The sequence below is a fragment of the Poecile atricapillus genome, chromosome 5 (assembly GCF_030490865.1).
Source record: "Poecile atricapillus isolate bPoeAtr1 chromosome 5, bPoeAtr1.hap1, whole genome shotgun sequence".
In the NCBI taxonomy this organism is placed as follows: domain Eukaryota; kingdom Metazoa; phylum Chordata; class Aves; order Passeriformes; family Paridae; genus Poecile; species Poecile atricapillus.
This window is the reverse complement of record NC_081253.1, coordinates 21,357,686-21,376,429: the sequence shown is the minus strand read 5'-3', so window position 1 is coordinate 21,376,429 and position 18,744 is coordinate 21,357,686. Positions and strand designations below refer to the sequence as shown.

At 42.6% G+C, this 18,744-nt stretch overlaps 1 protein-coding gene across 4 annotated transcripts in view; it reads left to right on the top strand.

Moving 5' to 3' along the window:
• The window catches only part of WIPF1 (WAS/WASL interacting protein family member 1), a 54,818-nt gene that overhangs the window by 21,557 nt on the left and 14,517 nt on the right, over positions 1-18,744 (top strand). For all 4 annotated transcript variants that reach the window (XM_058839916.1, XM_058839917.1, XM_058839919.1 and 1 more), the window contains 2 exons: positions 16,945-17,033; positions 18,498-18,627. In XM_058839916.1, coding sequence (XP_058695899.1) covers positions 16,983-17,033; positions 18,498-18,627 — 181 coding nt within the window. In that variant the 5' untranslated portion in view covers positions 16,945-16,982. The remainder of the gene's footprint in view (positions 1-16,944; positions 17,034-18,497; positions 18,628-18,744) is intronic.

Below are 18,744 nucleotides of genomic sequence, written 5' to 3'. Positions count from 1 at the left end.
GGAATAAATTCTTCTAGGTATCACTTGTAAATAGTATGAAAAATAGTAAATGAAATCACAGCAAATGCAAGTTTAAATAAAGTACTGGGAAAAGCTTCATTAGCTGTTAGGATAACAGGATAGATGACTGAGGGATATTGCAGATTTTCCATCTGTGGAGATTTTTAGAGAAAAAAAGAGATGAGTAATGCCAGGAATGATATAATACATGGTGACTCAGGGGAAGGGTAGATGCCCTCTTCCAGCCCTGCTGTCTGTTTTTCTGTATTTCAGTCTCCTTGTTGATAGTGACTTTGAATTTTTCTGGTTATTGATGAAAGCTGAATAGTTATTTTAAAGGCAATAAACATTTCCATATGGATGGTACAGTATATTTCATGCTCCACTTTTCAGGGAGGGAATGGAAAATGCTGTTTCTGAGTTTCCTGAGGAGATATTTCTCTTGGAAGTAAACAGATAAAATGAGTGCATTATACTCTGCACTGTGGGAAAGTATTGAGTTATCGTTAGCAGCTGGCAGGGTAATGACCAGGTCTGCTACTGGTGTAAGAGGGGGACCTGGAAAGGCAGGCCCTGCTGCTTTCTCACGTGAACAGTTGTGGGAAGCCAGGGAAATGCTCATTTGTATCACAGATCTCAGAAGTCTGGTACTAATGGCAAACTTCAAATTCATGCTGGCTGCACAAAACCAGCTTGGTCTGCATTGAACAGCATTCTCTAATAGCAAGTTTTGATGGATCAGGACTCACCTGAAGAAGCATTTGACTGCAGAGTTGAGGCATTGCTCTACCCTCTCTGTGCAGAAGCAGGGCTGTTTCTCTGTGTGGGGGTGCCTGGACTGGCATTCCCTGTGACCCAGCCTGCTGTGAGCCTGCCTGCTCATAAGGGCCTTGGCAGATGTGGAAGAAAACAATGATCCCTGCCAGTCATCAGGGCTGCAGTTTAAAAGAGAAAGTAGGCTTCATGAGAGTAATAATGTCTTATGATCTAATAAAATCAATACAAAGCTTCCTTTCAACTGTGAGTTTGATCCAGATACTACAGCTCTCTGAGTTTGGAAAAAAATTGCTTTTTATCTGGAAGCTTGTGGCCTCAGATTTGAAGTGGCTCTTAACTCTCCATCTAATTACAAATTCTGGTTTTGAAAGCAAAGATGTTAGGACTTATAGGTCAGTCTGCAATGTGCTAAATTAAGCCTTCAAATTTATTTAAAATAAAGTTTGGTTTGGTTTTACCCCTGAAAGCCAACCAAATCGTTCAACCAGTTTGATCAGGGGTTTGGCCATATTTACAGGATTCAGCAGATGTGATGATAACTTTAGCTAGGGTTAGACAACTGTGACAGCCACTCTCATTACAAATAAGTACAAGGGGAAATGGGTGGCCATCCTCCAAAACCTGCTGTTTCAGGGCACCTGCACTGAGCACCACCGCCTGCAGGGACCAGTTTCTTTTCTTCTGAACTGCTGGTAGACTGGTGCTAGCAAGGCCAAATTACAGCAGTTCTCTGGAGCAAGAAGATTTGTTGAATGTTCTAAAGAGGAAATGCAAGTACTGAATGATGGCATGTGGCTGCTTTTGGTTTTGTGGGTATGTTTTCATGGCAGTGCTATGTCATACATACTTTTTTTTTTAGCTTGAACTACACTAAATTACTACTCTCATGCAATAAACCTGCATTTGGAATACAAGTAGGAGCTCAGCTAGACCTGCTATGTTGCATGGAGGCCAATAACCTCCAAACCCAGCTGTTGCCTGGGTCCCAGTGAGTTCCTGTGCCGCCTGAGCGGCAGGCTGCCTCAGAGCTGCCAGCTGACACAGAGATGCCATGCTGGCTGGGCACCGCTTCCAAAACACTGGCACGAGCCAGGAGCCACTGCTGACCCTGCAGCAGCTGGGTGAGGCACCTTATCTCTCCTCAGGCTATGGCTTGTGGCTCCTACCAAGTTCAGGCAAGATGTGGATTTGTCCCTCTTGGCATATTCACCTTCCTGGCACATCTGCCTGGGTCTGACCTATGCAGTCACTAGGTGTGGCCTCACATGGGCTGTCACTGCAGTGGGCTGAGCCCCCTGGTAAACCCATGCTCTCCAGGGCAGGCACCCACATGGCACACTGTCTTTGGCTACACTTGCTGCATGGAAACATTTCATTGCTGAAGGTCACAGAAAACAGAGATACAAATATTTTAAATAAAATGCAGATAACTTATTGGAACCTCTTGGATTTTTCTCACCCTGACTTGGGAAACACTCTTTTAACATGTGTTGACTGAGCCAGCTTCATAAGTAGTAAGTGGAGGAGTGCTGTGCATTTCCATGCTGGGGAGCTGTAGTAGGCAATGCAGCTCTGCTGTTTTGTCTCCCGGGAAGGCAGTCCAGGACATGCCCTCTCTTTGTGCTGGGGGAGATCAACTAGTTTGTGTCCTAAGCTGTGAAAGATTTTGCCCTGACTATATTTTTGGCAGAATCCATTAATAATCATTCTTTCCAGCTTCTCCTCTTTGCTTACTAGCTAAGTACTTGCCATGTGCAGCTGTAAAAAGTTGTTTCCAAGGAGAAATAAAGTGAAGCAAAAACTTCTGTAATTGGAGATGGGGAGGAAAGCAGAAAGGCGTTTTCAATTTGTTGTCCTTGGATTCTTTTTGTTTGATTTGTGCCATGTTTTAAACTAGAGTCCTTTGCAGGACTGTGTGCCCTCTTGCTAGCCTGCATCTGTGTCCTCCCAGTCCCAACTGGAGCAGCACCAATTTGCCCATGTCCCTCATAGGACCAGGGGATAATCGGGGCAGTCAGCATCAGTCAGAGAGCCCTGTGCTACGTCAGCCATGTCAATACATTAAGATCGAAATCTCTTCAAGTCTTGAGCTTTGACAAGACATAAAAATAGTTTCCCTTTCTCTCTCTTTTTTTTTTTTTTTAACCCAAACCCCACATTATTAAACACACACAAATTTTAATGCTTTGCATTGTCTTTCACGTAACATTAGAATTGCTTTGAGTTTGAAGGAACCAGACTGATGAAAAACAGAGCTGGTATCTTTCCATCTATTAGATAATTTCCAAAACAAGTAGAGAAGCCTATTTCATAAATGAAATCTTGAGAAGCTATCTTATAGGGCTTCCAACTGAATGATGAAACCTTAGATTAGTCACAAACAACTTAACTGTGCGCCCTTACTGTAGGTGTTTAAATTGGCATCACCTGCTGCAGACGTGTGCCGTGTACTCAGATGCATATGTGCAAATTTCATGGTCCCAATATCACGGAGTATTCAGCTAAAGGCCCAGGTGTATAATCTGAAACCTCCAATTCAATGTTATCTCGCCTATATTTCATAAATGTATATATTGCATAAGTAGCAAGTCCTGCTGCAAAAGCAGATGGAAGGATTTGTGTAAAAATGGCTTTACAAAGCTATTGTAAATAAATTTTTTATTATAGCTCTGTTCTAGTAAATGAAACAAAGTGTAATTGTGGTTGGTCAATACTTTGATCTCAGCTTAGCTTATCATGATATAAATACAAAGAATATTAATATTGCCTGGATTTAGTTCTTTGCATTTTGGCAGTTTATTTATGAAATAATTGAAATGTCTCTTAGCTGTAGCTTTCTTTTCCAAGTGACTTTTGACATTTTTTTCTTGCCAAAAGGCAGTGTTGGAAATACTTAACAGAAAAATTCATCCTTGTATTACTCAGGATGTTTTCCAGATTGGACCAAATGGAAACTGCCGGTGATAGGAACAGCACATGAGTATTGCTGGTGACTGCACACATGCAAACTCAGATGCTGAAGGCTAAGGTCTCTCCTATAACTTATGAAGAGGTGTTCACTGTGCTGTGGGTTAGATTTTGACTGGTTTGTAAAAAGACAAACTAAATCCAAACCAAGGAGAAAGAGTTTCAGGTTTGTCCTTCCATTGCTTCAGTTGCGGATGGGAATCTGAGCAAGCAGCCACCAGGGCATCAAACTCCTTGCTTGGGGATATCTAAACACCAGTCCACAAGTTCCAAAAGCTCCTGAGTTGGAGCTGACCTTCTGCAGGGCACTCAGCAGGCCGCTAATTTGCTTTGGGGCTGCCCTTCCCAAGGAGTGAGTCTAGAGCAGGAGATCCTCTGCAGGGTGTCTATACGTGTTTCCATTAGGTAGCAGCTCTTTTTGTCCAGTAATGGGTGTTGGAGGGAGGGAAGTGCTGGTCAGCTCAGAATAAGACATGATGGATTCAGCAGCTCAGTACTCAAAAGGAAAAGATGAATCTTTATTGTCCCTGCCTCTAGTCTGCTTTAGCCCTAGAACTTCAACAAGCAGCCTTCATAATTTATCATAGGGATTCTCATTACTACTTTTGGGTCATATCTTCCTCTAAGTCTAAGAAGACTTCTTAGGTCTGGAATGAAACCAGGGCAGCTCCTATCAGCTATAAGGACAGGTGGGGTTTGTTTGGGGGGTTTTTTGTTTCATTTTATTTTTAATACAAAAATTAGCCTCTTAAAATTAAGCTTTTCTTGTTCTAGTTACAACAAAACTAATGTCAGTATAAAATCTATGTTTTTTAAAAGAGAGAAAATGATGGTCAGATTTAGTAGATTTTTATATATGATGCAAAGTACCAAGCAATGCAGAGATGGCAACCTTCAGTCTGCTTTACTTTATGGTTCCTTAATAGTTATATGGTCTGTTAATTTTGTACAACCCATCTAAAGGTAGTTTTGGAGTTGTCTTATTGAACATTTTTTAATAGCAGTAATATATTGCTTCATCCATCTGTACCTCTGAAGTTGCAGGAGAAGTTTATTGCTGGATTCCAACCGGGCAGATAATTGGGTGGTGCAGGAACATAACATTTTGGCTTTGTTTTTAACATGGATTAGAACAATGCATCATTTGCCAGTACTGCCAGGGTATCAGATGATCATGTAATTTCATATGTGCAATAATGTGTTTTCAGTAATATTATTATTACTGAAATTAAATTATTGTTTTTGAATTGATCCTTTTCAAACCATAATGTGTATGGTAAGATATTTAAGATTAAAATTAATCTCTTATCCTAGGCTTGTCTTCCTTCCGGTTTGGTTTTTTCATTGCTTTGCATGCAAATTCTGAAGTTTTATGGACCATTTGTAGACCATTTATAACAGACCATGAAGAACCATTTAGAACTTTTGGCCACAGTGTCTTGAGTAGTTTGGGATGAGGTAATTGGCTCCAATGTGAAGAAGGGGCGATTGAAGTCCTGGAGTTTGGGGAGGGGTTGTTTGTTCAAGAAAACCCTCTCATTCCTTCAGATTACTTTTTGTCCCCTATTTTCCCTCCCCTTTATTATTTCCATCCTTATTTTAAAGTCTCTTCCAGAGAGAAGAGATGTAGAGATGTTTTTATATTGCCCAAAACCTTTAAAAATAGTTACTGAAACCATAGCAGCCCATCTGAAAGCTTTCCGAGACACAGCATGAACTACAGAGCAGGCCAAACCTCAGAGGGCAGAGGCTCTTTTCCAAGCAAGGAGAAATGGATACTGAGTGTTTCTTTGGATGTTTGTGAAGATGGATGCTTTGTTGTCCAGCTTCTGTGTGTGCAGGTGCCCAGCATACATTGCCCAGCTTCATATATGTTAGCATTTTGGGGGTTTGAAAGTGATACTAATTAATTACTGTAAGCTATCATGTAAAATTTGTAAGAGAGAGTTTCATTTTGTAGCTGTTCTCAGAGGAGGATCTAAGATAAAATATCTACCTTGGTAAATACTGAAAGTATGCAAAGAAATGGTATATTTTGTCTATATTCATTTATAAGTCAATAAATTGAAAATTTTCAGTTGCTTTATTGTAAACTTGTACTAATTCCTTAGACAATGTTCATTGTAAAAAAGTAACTTGTAGCATAATTACTTGTAAAGTAGCTTGTAGCATCCCAGCAGAGTCTACAGAGAACTTAACTTTTCCTGGCTACATTACCTAAATAAGCCTTTAAATGGGAAATCAAATGCTATTTTGCAGCTTTTTGAAGTGAAGGTCAGAGAAGGTTTGTGAACAGGGGATACAGATGATATGCAGAATGAGTTCTCATTTAGTACCTAGTCAGTTAGTAAGATGCAGTGAGAGTTTCTGTTCAGTTTGTGGTTTGTGAGCAGGGCACAGAGGGTAAGTTATGGGGAGTTTTTCAATCGGTTGTGGTCCTTGGAGGCAGATGACTGCCTGTCCTGCTGGTTTTTCTCCTCAGGTTGATGGAGCAGTGTACCAGCAGTGCTGAACACAAGGCATGGCATCTCTGTGCAATCTATGGCTGTGGTCCTTGCTCCACCAGCCTTCCTGATCCAAAGGATGGTGTTGTGGGAGTCGGTGCCAGCCTTGCTTGCTGACTGTGGCACTTTTCAAATTCATTACTTACGTGCAAATACAATTTGGTGCCTCACAAATGATGCCAAACCCCAAGCTACAGTGAAAATCCCCACACAGGACAAAACATAAAGGGACTTCATGGGATGCACTCTTCTTAATCTCTAAGTCTGAACTCAAAAAGTTCAAACGCTTCAGCAAAGTCAGAAGGTACTTGTGAGTCTCTTCCAGTCTCCTCTGAAAACTGGCCTGAGCCTTTCCATGAACTCTAATGAGAATAAATTCAGGCTCTCCATCTCTACCCAGTCTAGTGGAGGTTTCTCATCACTTTGCGGCCTCAAACCTTTCAAAATTAACTTTAAGAATGGAAAATTACTTTTTTTTTTTTTTTTTTTTTTTTAATTAAAATCTCTACCAGGCTGGGTTGCCTGTTTCTCACAAAACTGATTTATGGGTCTTGCTGCACTGAACCGAGGCTTTTATTGACAGTATCCTGGCTCTGAAGTGGTGGTTTTTCTGCACTGTCTCTGGTGGAGCAGGCTCCCTTACATTAGGCAGATCTGGGGCTGGCTTTTGTTTTGTTTTTCCCACACTCCAGGCTGATCAGTCTTTGATTGCTCCTCTAATGACAGGTATTCAAGTTACTCTAATTTACGTCAACACCTGGGCTGTAAAAACTCTAATGCACTCTTGCTTGTGCAGTTGGTCTTTCCCTGATGACTGCCCAGGCCACTTAGCTTTTTGTTTGGGCTTTTGATGTGAAATCTGAGCTGATCTCTTGTGCACTGTAGTTTTTCAACATTCTCATAGGAAAATTGTAATATTTATAAGAGACAGGGATTGGAAAAAGGTGCTTTAAATTCATTCCACATGTCTTGCCCTTATATGCCTCAGATTTCCCCTTTAGAGGCAGTTACTATTTTAATATCATTTTATAGGTGCTGCCTTTAGTAGACCAGCCACAATTCACTGCATGTTTAGTAAGACTTAGTTGATTGTGATGAGGAAAATGCTTTATATTGGAAAAGCCTATTTGAATGCTGAAGCAAACTGAATTCTAACCTACACCTACCGAGAAATAAAGCAGTCTGACAGTGTGGGAGATCCTTGTTCCTTTTCTGTAAGTATTCATTATTGTTAAATGTTTTCGACTGCAGCTTCGTGTCATCCTGTTGATAAAAGAAAGATTAAGGAAGGCACCATCAGCAATGGGGTTGTGCAGGTCACATCATTATTAATTTAGTTCCCTGGCCATGAAGAGTGTGGGGTGTCCCATAGCTCCAGTGATGTAATCTGTGGCTCCAAACCAGCTCTTTTCATCCCAGCCTCAGGACTTGCAGAGAGAAGCCCCTCTCATTATAGCTGCTGCTCTGAAGGGGACTGCAGCATACCAGTCGGCAGCTGTGGGCAGCAGAAGTCCTCCAGCAAAACCCCAGAGCTTGCTCTCCATATTTGATTGCTTTCTTGACTTTTTTCTGTGTGTACTGAAAGTTGCAACAGCTCACATGTCCAAAAAACCCTCCATTTGTAGTAATTTATGGTACTTTTGGCCTGTTATGCTACCAAAAAAAGTGGATAGAAGGGAAAAAATGCTCCAGGTTTCTGTCAACTTGATTAAAATAGCAGAATTGTTGTCATGTTACACAAAGCAAACAGGTGGTCAGAGCTGTAACAACCTAGAAATATAAGTGGAGCAATAGGTGGAAAGGCAAAAGGTGGATATACTCGTGTGAACAAAAGCTGTTTTCCTGTGGTAACAAGCTGGCGATTCCAAAGGCCAGGCCATGTCTTTCTGCTTCTGGGTCACCGTGTGTGGCTTGTGGGAGACATCCTTTCCTGCCCCTCACTGTTAGCTGCCTGCCACTGCCAGGCCATGAGTGACCCTGTGTGGCCAGAGATGAGTGGTGCCATGTTGTGAGGATAAGAAGGTGGAAAAAGTCCTGTTCCTAAGTGCAATTATTTTTGTTCTGATTTAGGACTGAATAATCTGGAGGCAATACTCAGAAATCCTTCATTTCTGAACTAGCCTGTTCACCCTACCAACAGCTCCTCGAGCTTAAGATGGTTTTGGGGAGAAAGCTGTGCAGTGCTGAGCAGCCACATGACATTGAGTGATCACTACTACAGTGACGAGACACTGGAAAAAGCAGCCCCATTGCAGAGAAGCTCTTGGGCTATGTATTAGGAACACTATTTTGTGAGCACTAATGTTCACAAGGAGGAACGGGTGAGGGAATAAGTTGAAGAGAGACATCAGGTCGTTTCTTGCCATAAATGTGTTGTCCCTGTGTGGAGAGGTTGTTCCTGTCGCCTCTCCAGAGCGCTGGGAGTCAAGTGTCCCTTTCCAGGTTGCCTCCAGGCTGTGTGGATCCTCCTTGGCTGTGCTGGGGCAGTGTGCCTGGGTAAAGCCTTGTGTGCTGGTTCCAACACTCACCTTGACTGAGGGCTGAGGTGGGTGCTAGATGGTGGAGTGTTGTGGGCAGCTCTGCTCTGGACAGCTGAAGGAGAGTTCACAGACAGCTCGTCCTTAACCATTACTTCTGTCTGGGAGAGAAAGTGAAGCCTTTTGCCCTAGGGCTTTTTGCACAGTGGATGGGGGGAGGACTCTTCATCTTTTGGTATGAGGGTGCCAGTGGGGATGGGGATGGAGCTGTCAGAGGTTGCAGTGTCTGAACATGTCCTCCTGTCCTGAGGACTGGGATACAGCCCAGTCTTTTCTGCAGGATTTGGTCCTGGCCTCCTGCTGAGGAATGACACAAGTGTGCCTGTTTTGAAACTCTCTGTAGACTCCCTCCTGAGGTGCCTGGTGCAGGGACTTTGCTCCAGGTGTTCCTTGCAGGGCTGACGTCCCATTCCCCAAGATCAGGTTGCTATGGTGGGGAATGTGACCTGACCCTTGTTGTCTGCACAGACAGGAATACTTTTGTAGAGCTCCTTTGGGCACTGGCTGAAAGAAATTATAGGAGTATGGATTAGATGTGAGTAACTTCTAACTCTGTTTTCAGTGAGTCAGATACTTTCTGCTGTAGTGTGTTTGCTCTTACATTATCAGTTTTTCTCAAGTCAACTTCCAGACACTCAAACTGACCAAAAGCTTAGCTGTTTTTTTCAAACAGGGACTATATTGGTTACTAGAAGAAGCCCTCCAAAATTAGCCATTGCCTGTGATCGTCTGCATATTTTGAAAAATATTTCACTGAAAGAAAAATCATTTTAAAATACTTGGATTGAAACAATGTTCTGTCACCATAGCAGCCTATTTCTTAGCTGTAATTTTCCATGGATGCAGCACTGCTGTATTTTGTCCATCTAGCTCTCGATTGTGTTTGACAGATGAGGTTTGCTGGATGCAGCTTGCTGGGGACCATAGGTGCATCTGGCTGTTACTGTTCTGGGCACCTGTGGTCGTGTGCTGGCTCAGGGGGCTGTTGATTCACTTGTCACTGACACACACAGTAACCTGCACTGTTGCTGTATTCCTGTGGTGGTAGGAAGTAGATGCAAAGTGTTTAGGGGGTTTTATGTCTCTGGAGAATTGCCCAGTGTGAGCTGCAGATCATACTGACTGGAGGATCACTGTGCTTGGCTGGATGCTCTGGGATGAGGGAGTGAGCATGAGGAAGGAGTGTGGAGGAAGATGGAGATGCTGTAGGGTTGATGGAGCGCAGGAGCCTGGCATAACATGCATAGAGATGTGAAAGCACCTGACAGCATCCTCACTTTTTTTCCCCTAACTAGTCATGTCTTTTGTTTGTTCTTGTTATTTATCTTTACTGGTCCTCACTAGCTCCCCAACACCTCCACCTTTCACATACCTCTCACAATGTTGTAACTGAGCTAACTTAACTTGCAATTTATTGTAAAGACTATGTCCAAAGCAAACCAAAAAATGCATCCTCTCTCTGCAGCCTCGGTAGGGCAGGAAAAAGGCTCACTGTGGTACTGGCTTGACATCTGTTTCTTTCCTAAGAACTACCCCATGCACTTCTGCTAGAGACCCTTCAGGCTCTTGCCTTCCACTTCTCTCCTTTTTGGTCCCTGCCTGCAGCAGGATGGCATGCATCCCCCATACTGGTCACTGCCCAATTGGGAAAGGTGCACTTCCCTGTGGGAGATCCTCCTGTGTGATGTTCAGATTAGGCCAAATCTTATTTCAGGGCCACATAGACCTCATCCACTTTCACACGTGCCTGTGAATAAAGCTTATCATCCTTCACCCCTCCAATGGCAGTTGGTGGGAAAAGGAAGGAAACTTTGGCTCTGGGTCTAGGGAAGTGATCTCCATCACTGACTGGTATACCTCCTCTGCCCCGGCATTTTGTGTAAGGGGTGGCATTTTTCAGCGTGGTGGAGAGTCATACTCAAACCACTTATTTCGGGTACTGTGGAGAGTTTCCTTGAAATGCCAAAAGTCCCCAGTAAAGTAGGCTTCCTCTCTGGCAGCATCAGCTCCCCAGAATTTCCCTGGGTCTGAGACATTCAGAGAAACTTCTCCTCTTTGGTCTTTCTTTTGGGTGTCCAGATCTCTGCACGTGATTTTAAGGGTGAAAAGTTAGTGCCTCCTTTTGCTACCACAGCTTCCTCCAGACAGGAGAGGACCATTTATATTTTCACACCCTTATAATGTCCTGTCTCAGGCCACAAAGTCTTGTAGTCCCTGCACCAAAAGGATTGTCTTCTCAGACAAAAACTATTCTTAAAAGACCAGTACTGGTGTTAAAGGACCCAAAAATACCGACAGTAACATTTTACAATTACTTTGTTCCTCTGGAACAAAGCCTCAAAAGTTTTATCCTAGCTAGGAGAAGGAAAATCCAGGCTGTCCAGCTGAGTATAGGCTTGTTATACAGCAGTGTCTCAATTAAAAAATGTATCAGGTTATTTGAGTGCCAGATAGGCTTTTCACTCCTCCATGTGCAAGTGATTGAGGCCAGAGAGTCTCCTGAATATTTTTTCTTCACCCTATAAGGGAATTCTTCTTCAGTATCATCCGGTAGCTTCATGCTCAACTGAAATTGGTTTGGTACCCTTGTTGAACTCTTTAGGGACTTAAACTCATCTATCTGTATATTTATTTATAAATTTCTATATATTTAGAAACTTTAGAAACTTTAATAAAAAGAGAAGAAAAACACCTGATGTTTTCAGGGGGGATTTACTGGCATGGTGTTGCATGGGAGGAGCACCTTCAGTATCCTCTGATGTTCTCATGCCATGCTCCTGGACTGACACTTGGTGCAGGCAGCCCCTCTGGCCTTGGGAGATTGGGGTAGTGGGACATGGGACATGTAGAATTATAGTGGCTCAGGTCTGCCAAGGAAAGTGGGAACAGGGGGACTCAAATTTCATGACATCACTGTAGCTATTTTGGTGAAAAAGTTTAATAGCTCACTACTCTGTTCAAAAAAATGATTAATGAAAAAATATTGTGGTCTGTATAAAACTGATTGTGGGTGATTTTCCAACTACTTTGTAATTTGTAAAGCTGCCCTTTTTGATTTGAGAGCTACCTTATTAAAGTACTTGGTAATGTAGCCAAATTTCCTCAAATTCAGATTTTAAAATAAAAAAAAAAAAATAATCTTTTCATTAGGAGAAAGTAATGGATTCTAAAAGAACCAAATCAGTACTGGTTTGGAAGTTTGGAACTTTTGCATAGGGGAGCAATCAGCATTTTAATTGGCAAGTTCAGGATTTTTTTCCCCTTAAATTTATAAATTGTTTTATTTCTACAGTTGTTTGTTCCTTCCTCTTTTTTTGCTTAGAAATTAATCATGCAGGAAATGATTAACCACAGTGAGTTTGTCTGTCTGCCTCTGACTCAATGTTTAAGAGGGAGGGCCTTAAGCAGCTCAAAATGTCTGACCGGATACAAACCATGCACTTGCAGTGTGGTTGTTCACACTGTCCATCCAACAATAAAGGTTGTTTCATTTTGTTTCTTTTTAGCATTCGTAATGCTCCTGAAATGATTTCTGAAATACCAAATGAAATCTGAAGTGCCCAAAATTTGTGTTTCACTAGATTTAGTGTAGTTCCATTTTTGCTCTTTATGGATTACTCCACAGAGCAAGGAGCTCTTTGCAGAATGCGATGTGCATTTCTTCTCTATTTCAGTTTTTAAATGAAAGGAGTCTTTATCGTGGTGCATTGCCTAACATAACATTTTAATATCGTTCCTGATGGTGGCTGCTGGATGTACCTGGTAGTTTGCAGAAACTAGTTTCCTTATGCAGGTATTCTTTACTTAGGCAGTGTTGGATCATCTCATTTGCTGGCAGCGAGGGTGGCTTTCCCCAGAGGCAGCAGACGTGGGCTCCGTGAGCTCCACTCCTGGGAAGGCTGCGGGGAGGCTGCCCCAGCCCCAGGGCGCTGGCCAGGCAGGGCAGGGAGAGTGAGGATTGCAGGGGTGGGTGCCTGCTCCTGGCCCATGGACCTGCGGTGCTGCTGGCGCAGTGGGAGGGAAGCTGCTGCGGCTGGCTGTGGAAATCCTTCTCATGCTGGCAATCCATGCCTCTGTGCTTGGTGCTCACTGGCTGATGCTGCAGTGTACGTATGTGGGTTAGTTACTGCAGTCCTTTCTGCTGCTCCACCAACACTCACCCAGACATAACACTTCTACATAGCTTCTTAAAAGCTCTGGTAATTTACACTGGTGCCTAGAAAATAAGCTAGGACACATGTCACCTTCAGCCTTGTCTTCTGGAACCTGTTCCTCTTCAACACCCTGCAGCACCAAGCATTATAAGAAACTTGGTTGTTAACAGATTTGGTGGGTAAAATTTTTTACTAGATGGATTGGTTCCTATTGCAAGTATTTTATAGTGTCAGCTGTTAGCAGTTTAACATTTCCTAGCCTATTTTCATAGCCTTTTCATAAATTCAGCTCTTCCCCACTGACCAAGAGCAAATGATGTGAGTCCACTGCAGAAATGTAGGACAGTAACCAAAGCTTTCCTCTAATTGCAGAGTTACACTTAACATCTCAAGACATCTCTGTGTTCTGTAAGAAACAGTGGTCTTGTGAATTGGTGAAGATCAAAGCAGCTGCAGAGTTTGAGTTCAGCATTGTGCTGACTCAGCTGCTTTGGTTCTGCAGCGCAAGAGTAGCTCTCATCCCAGGGGCTACTCCCAGCACTGTCATGTACTGGAGGAGCAAGTCACCAGGTCACTGCATCTCTTCAGACCATTGTTATTCTTCATATGGGCTTATAAGGGATCAAATTTTAAAATCCAGCGAGCACGTCTTTTATTTTTGCTTACAGTGAGTCAGACAAAGAAATAGATTGTACAAAATCTAACAGCCAAACAGCAGGATGAGTTAGAGCTTCAAAGACAGAGGTGCTGTTTCTTCCTGCAAAGTTTCGGCTTGAGTTTCTAAAAATCTCTTTTTCATCAGCAGGAGCAGAGTCAGAGTGGCAAAAGTAAGAGTGAAGCAGTATTGCAACTTTGGTTTTAAACTAAAATTTGACAATCTAGGGTGTTTTATGGGCTCTGTAAGTGTATGCATTGTACGTTTTTGTGTGGGCACACAGGTTTCTCAGTCACGCCATGTGATCTCTTTTCTGATGGCTCCTAAAGGAAGTGTGTGCTCTAGAGCACCCTGAGTAAACAACCCTGCAGCAGGATGCTCTTGTTAAACTTCAGGCCAGTTTTGCCAGAGTTTGGTTTATTACAGAAGCTTGTCCTGTGCTTCCAAAATGCTATTTTCCAGCCTGTTTCTGAGGGCTGTAGGGCTTGTTCAACAGCAGCAAAATGCAAGCTCACCAGTGTGTGCCTGTGTGCTCTGTTGAGAGAGCCCTTCAGTACCAGAAATACTGGCTAGTGTGCAGTGGTTGAGTACAGGTACATGTAAGATGGGATAGAGAAGCAGGGAACACTTAGTGCCTTTCTCACCACATTTGCCTCCTTGCAAATCATGTGTGCAGAGAGGGTTTTGGAGAAGCTGGATGTTTTTGTGGGTAGTGGCTTCCCCTTAGAGAGCTCAGGCTTCAAGCATCACCTTACTTCCTCTTTATGCCACCAATTCCCTAAGCAGCTGATCTAAAACAATCCAGTTAAAAGGGGGAAAAAGTAGAACAGAGCAGCCCAAGCAGGAAACAATCTCTAACTGACAAGTTAGGAGATTAGTTAGGGAGGTATACAAGTTACGGTATTTTACAGGAAGTGCTTCACAGACCACCTGGCTCACTTGGTGCGTTCAGATCTGAGCTGCCTTCATTTAAAAGCCTGATATCAAACCAAACTGTAGTCTGCCTGCTCCAGAAACTTTCCTGTGACACATGGAGTGCCAAAGAGACTGATGGTACATTAGCTAGACTGCTTTGACTTCTTAGCAAAGCAATGCAGAGAGAAGAATTTCTCTTTTTAATCAGATGAAGCAGTTAAAAGCTTGGTGGAATACCCTCATGGCACAGTTAAGCTAGAAACATCTGCAGCTGTGAAAAGACTGTGTTAAGAAACAGGATGGTTGTGGTCTACTGTAAGAAATTATTTTCCTGTTGACCATTTTTTTAAACAGGAAGCTGAAGAACAAAGTAGCATTAGTCTTGGTGCTTTTAATAGGTTTCAGATTTCAAATATTGCATTTAGAATATGCTGATAGGGAAAGGATAGGGCTTTGTGCAGAGCTCTATGAGAGCTACAAATTTGGAAGATGGAAATGTAACTAAATTCAAGCTGAACCTCTGAATATGAATCTGTTGTTTCTCTGGAGGAGCTTAAGATGCTCAGTAATGCGGCAGAGGACTGATGAGAGCAGGCTGGTCTGTTTGCAGGACTTTGTGAACACATGCATTTGCACAGCACTGTGTAGGCTTGGCTTCACACAGTTTCCTCTTTGTCAGTCAGTCTGTCTATCCGCCAGCTTCCCCTCTGCTCTGCTCGCTCTTTCGCAGTAACTGGAAACAGTTTCTTCAGTATGGGAGGAGAAAACCTGCAGACACTTGGGACAGCCCTAGTGCCTCACACCACTTTGAACGTCATGATTTTTCTAGATGGTCAGCCAGAGCTATGGGTGATGTGTCTGACTCCTTCCTCCCTAAAGATTTTACACAAAATCCACTAAAGTCTTATTTCAGAAAATATTTCTTCTGAGGAAGGTAACTCAGCAATTTGGGGGGGAGAGGGGGGTGGGAAGGGGGAGTTGCAGCTGTATTCTAATTCTTTTGAAGCTTGAGCATCTGATGAGATAAATCTGTACTTCTAAACAATTTTTTCTGACACGCATATCATGGATCATGTCAGAGCCATTACAGACTTCGTAGGTGGTGACTCACTGCAAATGCCATTTTGTTTCATTCAGCACATTTTCCTAATGTTCACTTTAACTGTAAAGGTTAGTGTACGTGGCATGATGTTGATTTGACAGATACTGTGCTATTACACTTCCCCTCGGTTTCATCTAATACAATCAAGTTACTTTAAAAAGTAAGAGCTGTGTATTCATGTAAATAAGTGCCCTGTGGATCTCAGCCAGCAGCCTGGGGTTGTCTGGAGAATTACCCTTGTTCCTATTCCCATTGTGTTTACCCATCTTATGCAAACATTATATAAGTGGTGGCAAATCATTGTTATTAAAGGTGGCTCAGGTGAATGGCCAGCATGGGTGAAAGCTCAGATAAAAGAGTGAAGGACATGTTGAAATGCCATAGCACTATTAGAAATGCTCCAAAGCCCCTGATAGGCACAGTTCCAGCAAGCTGTATGCCAAAATGCCACAAAAAGCCCTTGTGACTTGAAAATACAGTCCTTGATACTTGGGCCTTTTTTTTCTTTTTTGGTTGTTCCATAATTTTGTTGTACTAAATCTCTGTATTTCAGGTGTGACCCTCCTAGGATTGCTCAAAGCTGAAAGTTCAGCTTGCAGTGGGGAAAAGTGTGAGCCTGGTCTCTGGCAGGGAAGCTTGTGTAGGGCTGAGCTTTATCAGCAGGCTTTTCTGTCTGCAGCAGCCTGCAGCTGAGAGGCCAGGCTGCCTGCTTGCTCTTCTTCCTCAGGGAGAATATCCAGAACATGTCTGTGTGTGCTACTTCTGAGGAGGAGGAAGGTGTATTCAGACGTGATGTTGGAGCTTGGGATCTTCAGAGCAAGCAGGGAGAGAGGAAGAAGCATGAGTCTGTCCCAAAGCTCTACCCATAACAGTGTAGGTGGAGGAATCTTTTAGCAACTAAAGGGATTTAACAAATCAGCAACTCTTTCTGAGTATGACCTTAAAGTATGATGCCTTCTTTAGGTAAGGGTTGATGGCATAGCTGTGAGGCTATGCTGAAGCACTTCCATGGGAACGAGATTGTTGGATTTAACAGAGTTCAATTTGGTTACTGCATTTTGTGCACTGCCATAGCAATGCATGGATTGTGTAAGTGTTCAAAACTGGATGTATATCTATGAATTTGTATGGCAGTGGGGATCATGTAGGGAGCCCCTGTTTAAAGATGCAGCTGGTTTCCATATAATTAAAATGTTTTTTATAGATTATTTAGACTTCAAAAATACAGAACATAAACCTGTTCACTGCAAGGATGTTTCTTTAGCTGAGTACAAATGTATTTATTAAAATGTATTGATCTCTGGACTTTGTGTGTTTGTGTTTTGCTGTGTAGGTTTCTTAGCAAGAGCAGATAGAGCTCAGCCTTCCACCATGCCTGTGCCTCCCCCTCCAGCTCCCCCTCCACCCCCAACACTGGCCTTGGTAAGTTTTATGGGAGGTAAATACATGCACTGTTCTCTGCTGCTGCTTGTCACTTTGAACAGGATGTCCAGAGGTGCTGAGGTGTGGATGAGGGTATCCATGGTATTTGGAGAAAGCTCTCCAACATATTGTTTATGGTTGATCATTGATCTTACAAGAAGGACTATCACTTCCACTGCCTTCCAGTTCTCATGTGGATGTCACTATCCACTTTAATTCTCCATGCTTTTACTCCTCCCACACTGGTGGCTGGTCTAGTGGAAAGACAGCAGCTTTTCTATGGGGAGTTGAAGTCTTGCTATCCCCTTGCCTTTCTCCAAACCTGTACCCCCACCTTCTCCCTTGTTCTACTGGAGTATTTCGGTGACTTGAGCTGGAAAAAAATAAATCCAATTGTTTAAATTTTGTAAGGGTAACTCTTAGCTAGCATAACTCCCTCAGCCAGCCTGTGGTATCAGAGCACAGAATCCACTGCTGGCACAACATGGTGGGTGAAACTATGTCAGACCTGACTTAAACTGGAATAGAGCTTGTGCTGTGCCTACCCTGCCAACAGTCAGTCACCTCACTGACAAGAAGGAAGAGGCTTCTTGAAATGCCATTTTGAAGTACCTCGATTTTTTCAGAGCAAAACCCTAGCTGATTACACAGAATGGGCTGTCTCTCAAGAGCCTTTCCCTCATTTTCCACCACAGGCATGATACAGACTCTGCTTGGTCTCTCCATGACAGCTCTCCCCACCTTTCAGGAAATCTCCATTACACTGATCTGATAAGTTAGAAAATGTTTCAGGAACTGTTTCGTAGAAGAAAGAGCCATATATAAGCGTACGTGCATAAGTGCGTATTGTTTGGAGGTTTTTTGTTCTTTCTTGAAAAGCTGTGTCACCAAATCATAAATTGGAGAGGATCATTGAGACAAACCTCTTACGTCCAAAGGTTTTATTTGGTCTATTTGAAGAGGCCAATATTATTGAAGTGGTGATTGCCATTTTTAAGTATTTCTTTCTAAGCTAATATAGTAGACAAAGGTCCATCTTTGCTCTGATTTATCTCAAAATTGCATTTCACCACAACTTTCAACAATGTCCACCTCTTGTGTAATCAACTTGTGTGTAGTCTGTTTTTGCTCAGTCTCCAGAATGACAATTTGCCACAGATGTGCCTTGGCTTTAAAAAATCAGAGATTTTAAATCAGCAGTTCAGAAAAGGTGAATTCACATAGTACTCTGTTTCTAATGAATAATGTGGGTTAGAATAGCAGTAGTGTTGGGGACTCTGAGTCAGTAACAAGGCCAGCTACCTGTAGTATCATTCACAAAACTAGACATGGTGTGCTACCTATCCACTCCAATGCTGTTAAAACAGACACTGAAGTCTCAAGTAACTACCATATTTGAGCAGAACTTTGTATCTAGAAGTTGGGATCTATTTTGCCTCCTCATTTTTAATTTTTGTTTTGCAGGCAAATACTGAAAAGCCATCCCTAAGCAGGTCAGAACAAGCAGGGCGAAATGCTCTATTATCTGATATTACCAAAGGAAAAAAGCTCAAGAAGACTGTTACTAATGACAGAAGTGCTCCAATTCTAGACAGTAAGTATGATTCTACATGTTGGAATTTCTGTAGGCATGAATGGTTCTACAGATCTGAAAGCAGAAAATTATTTTATATATCATCAGATGAATTGCCATGAGAGTAGATAAAAGAAA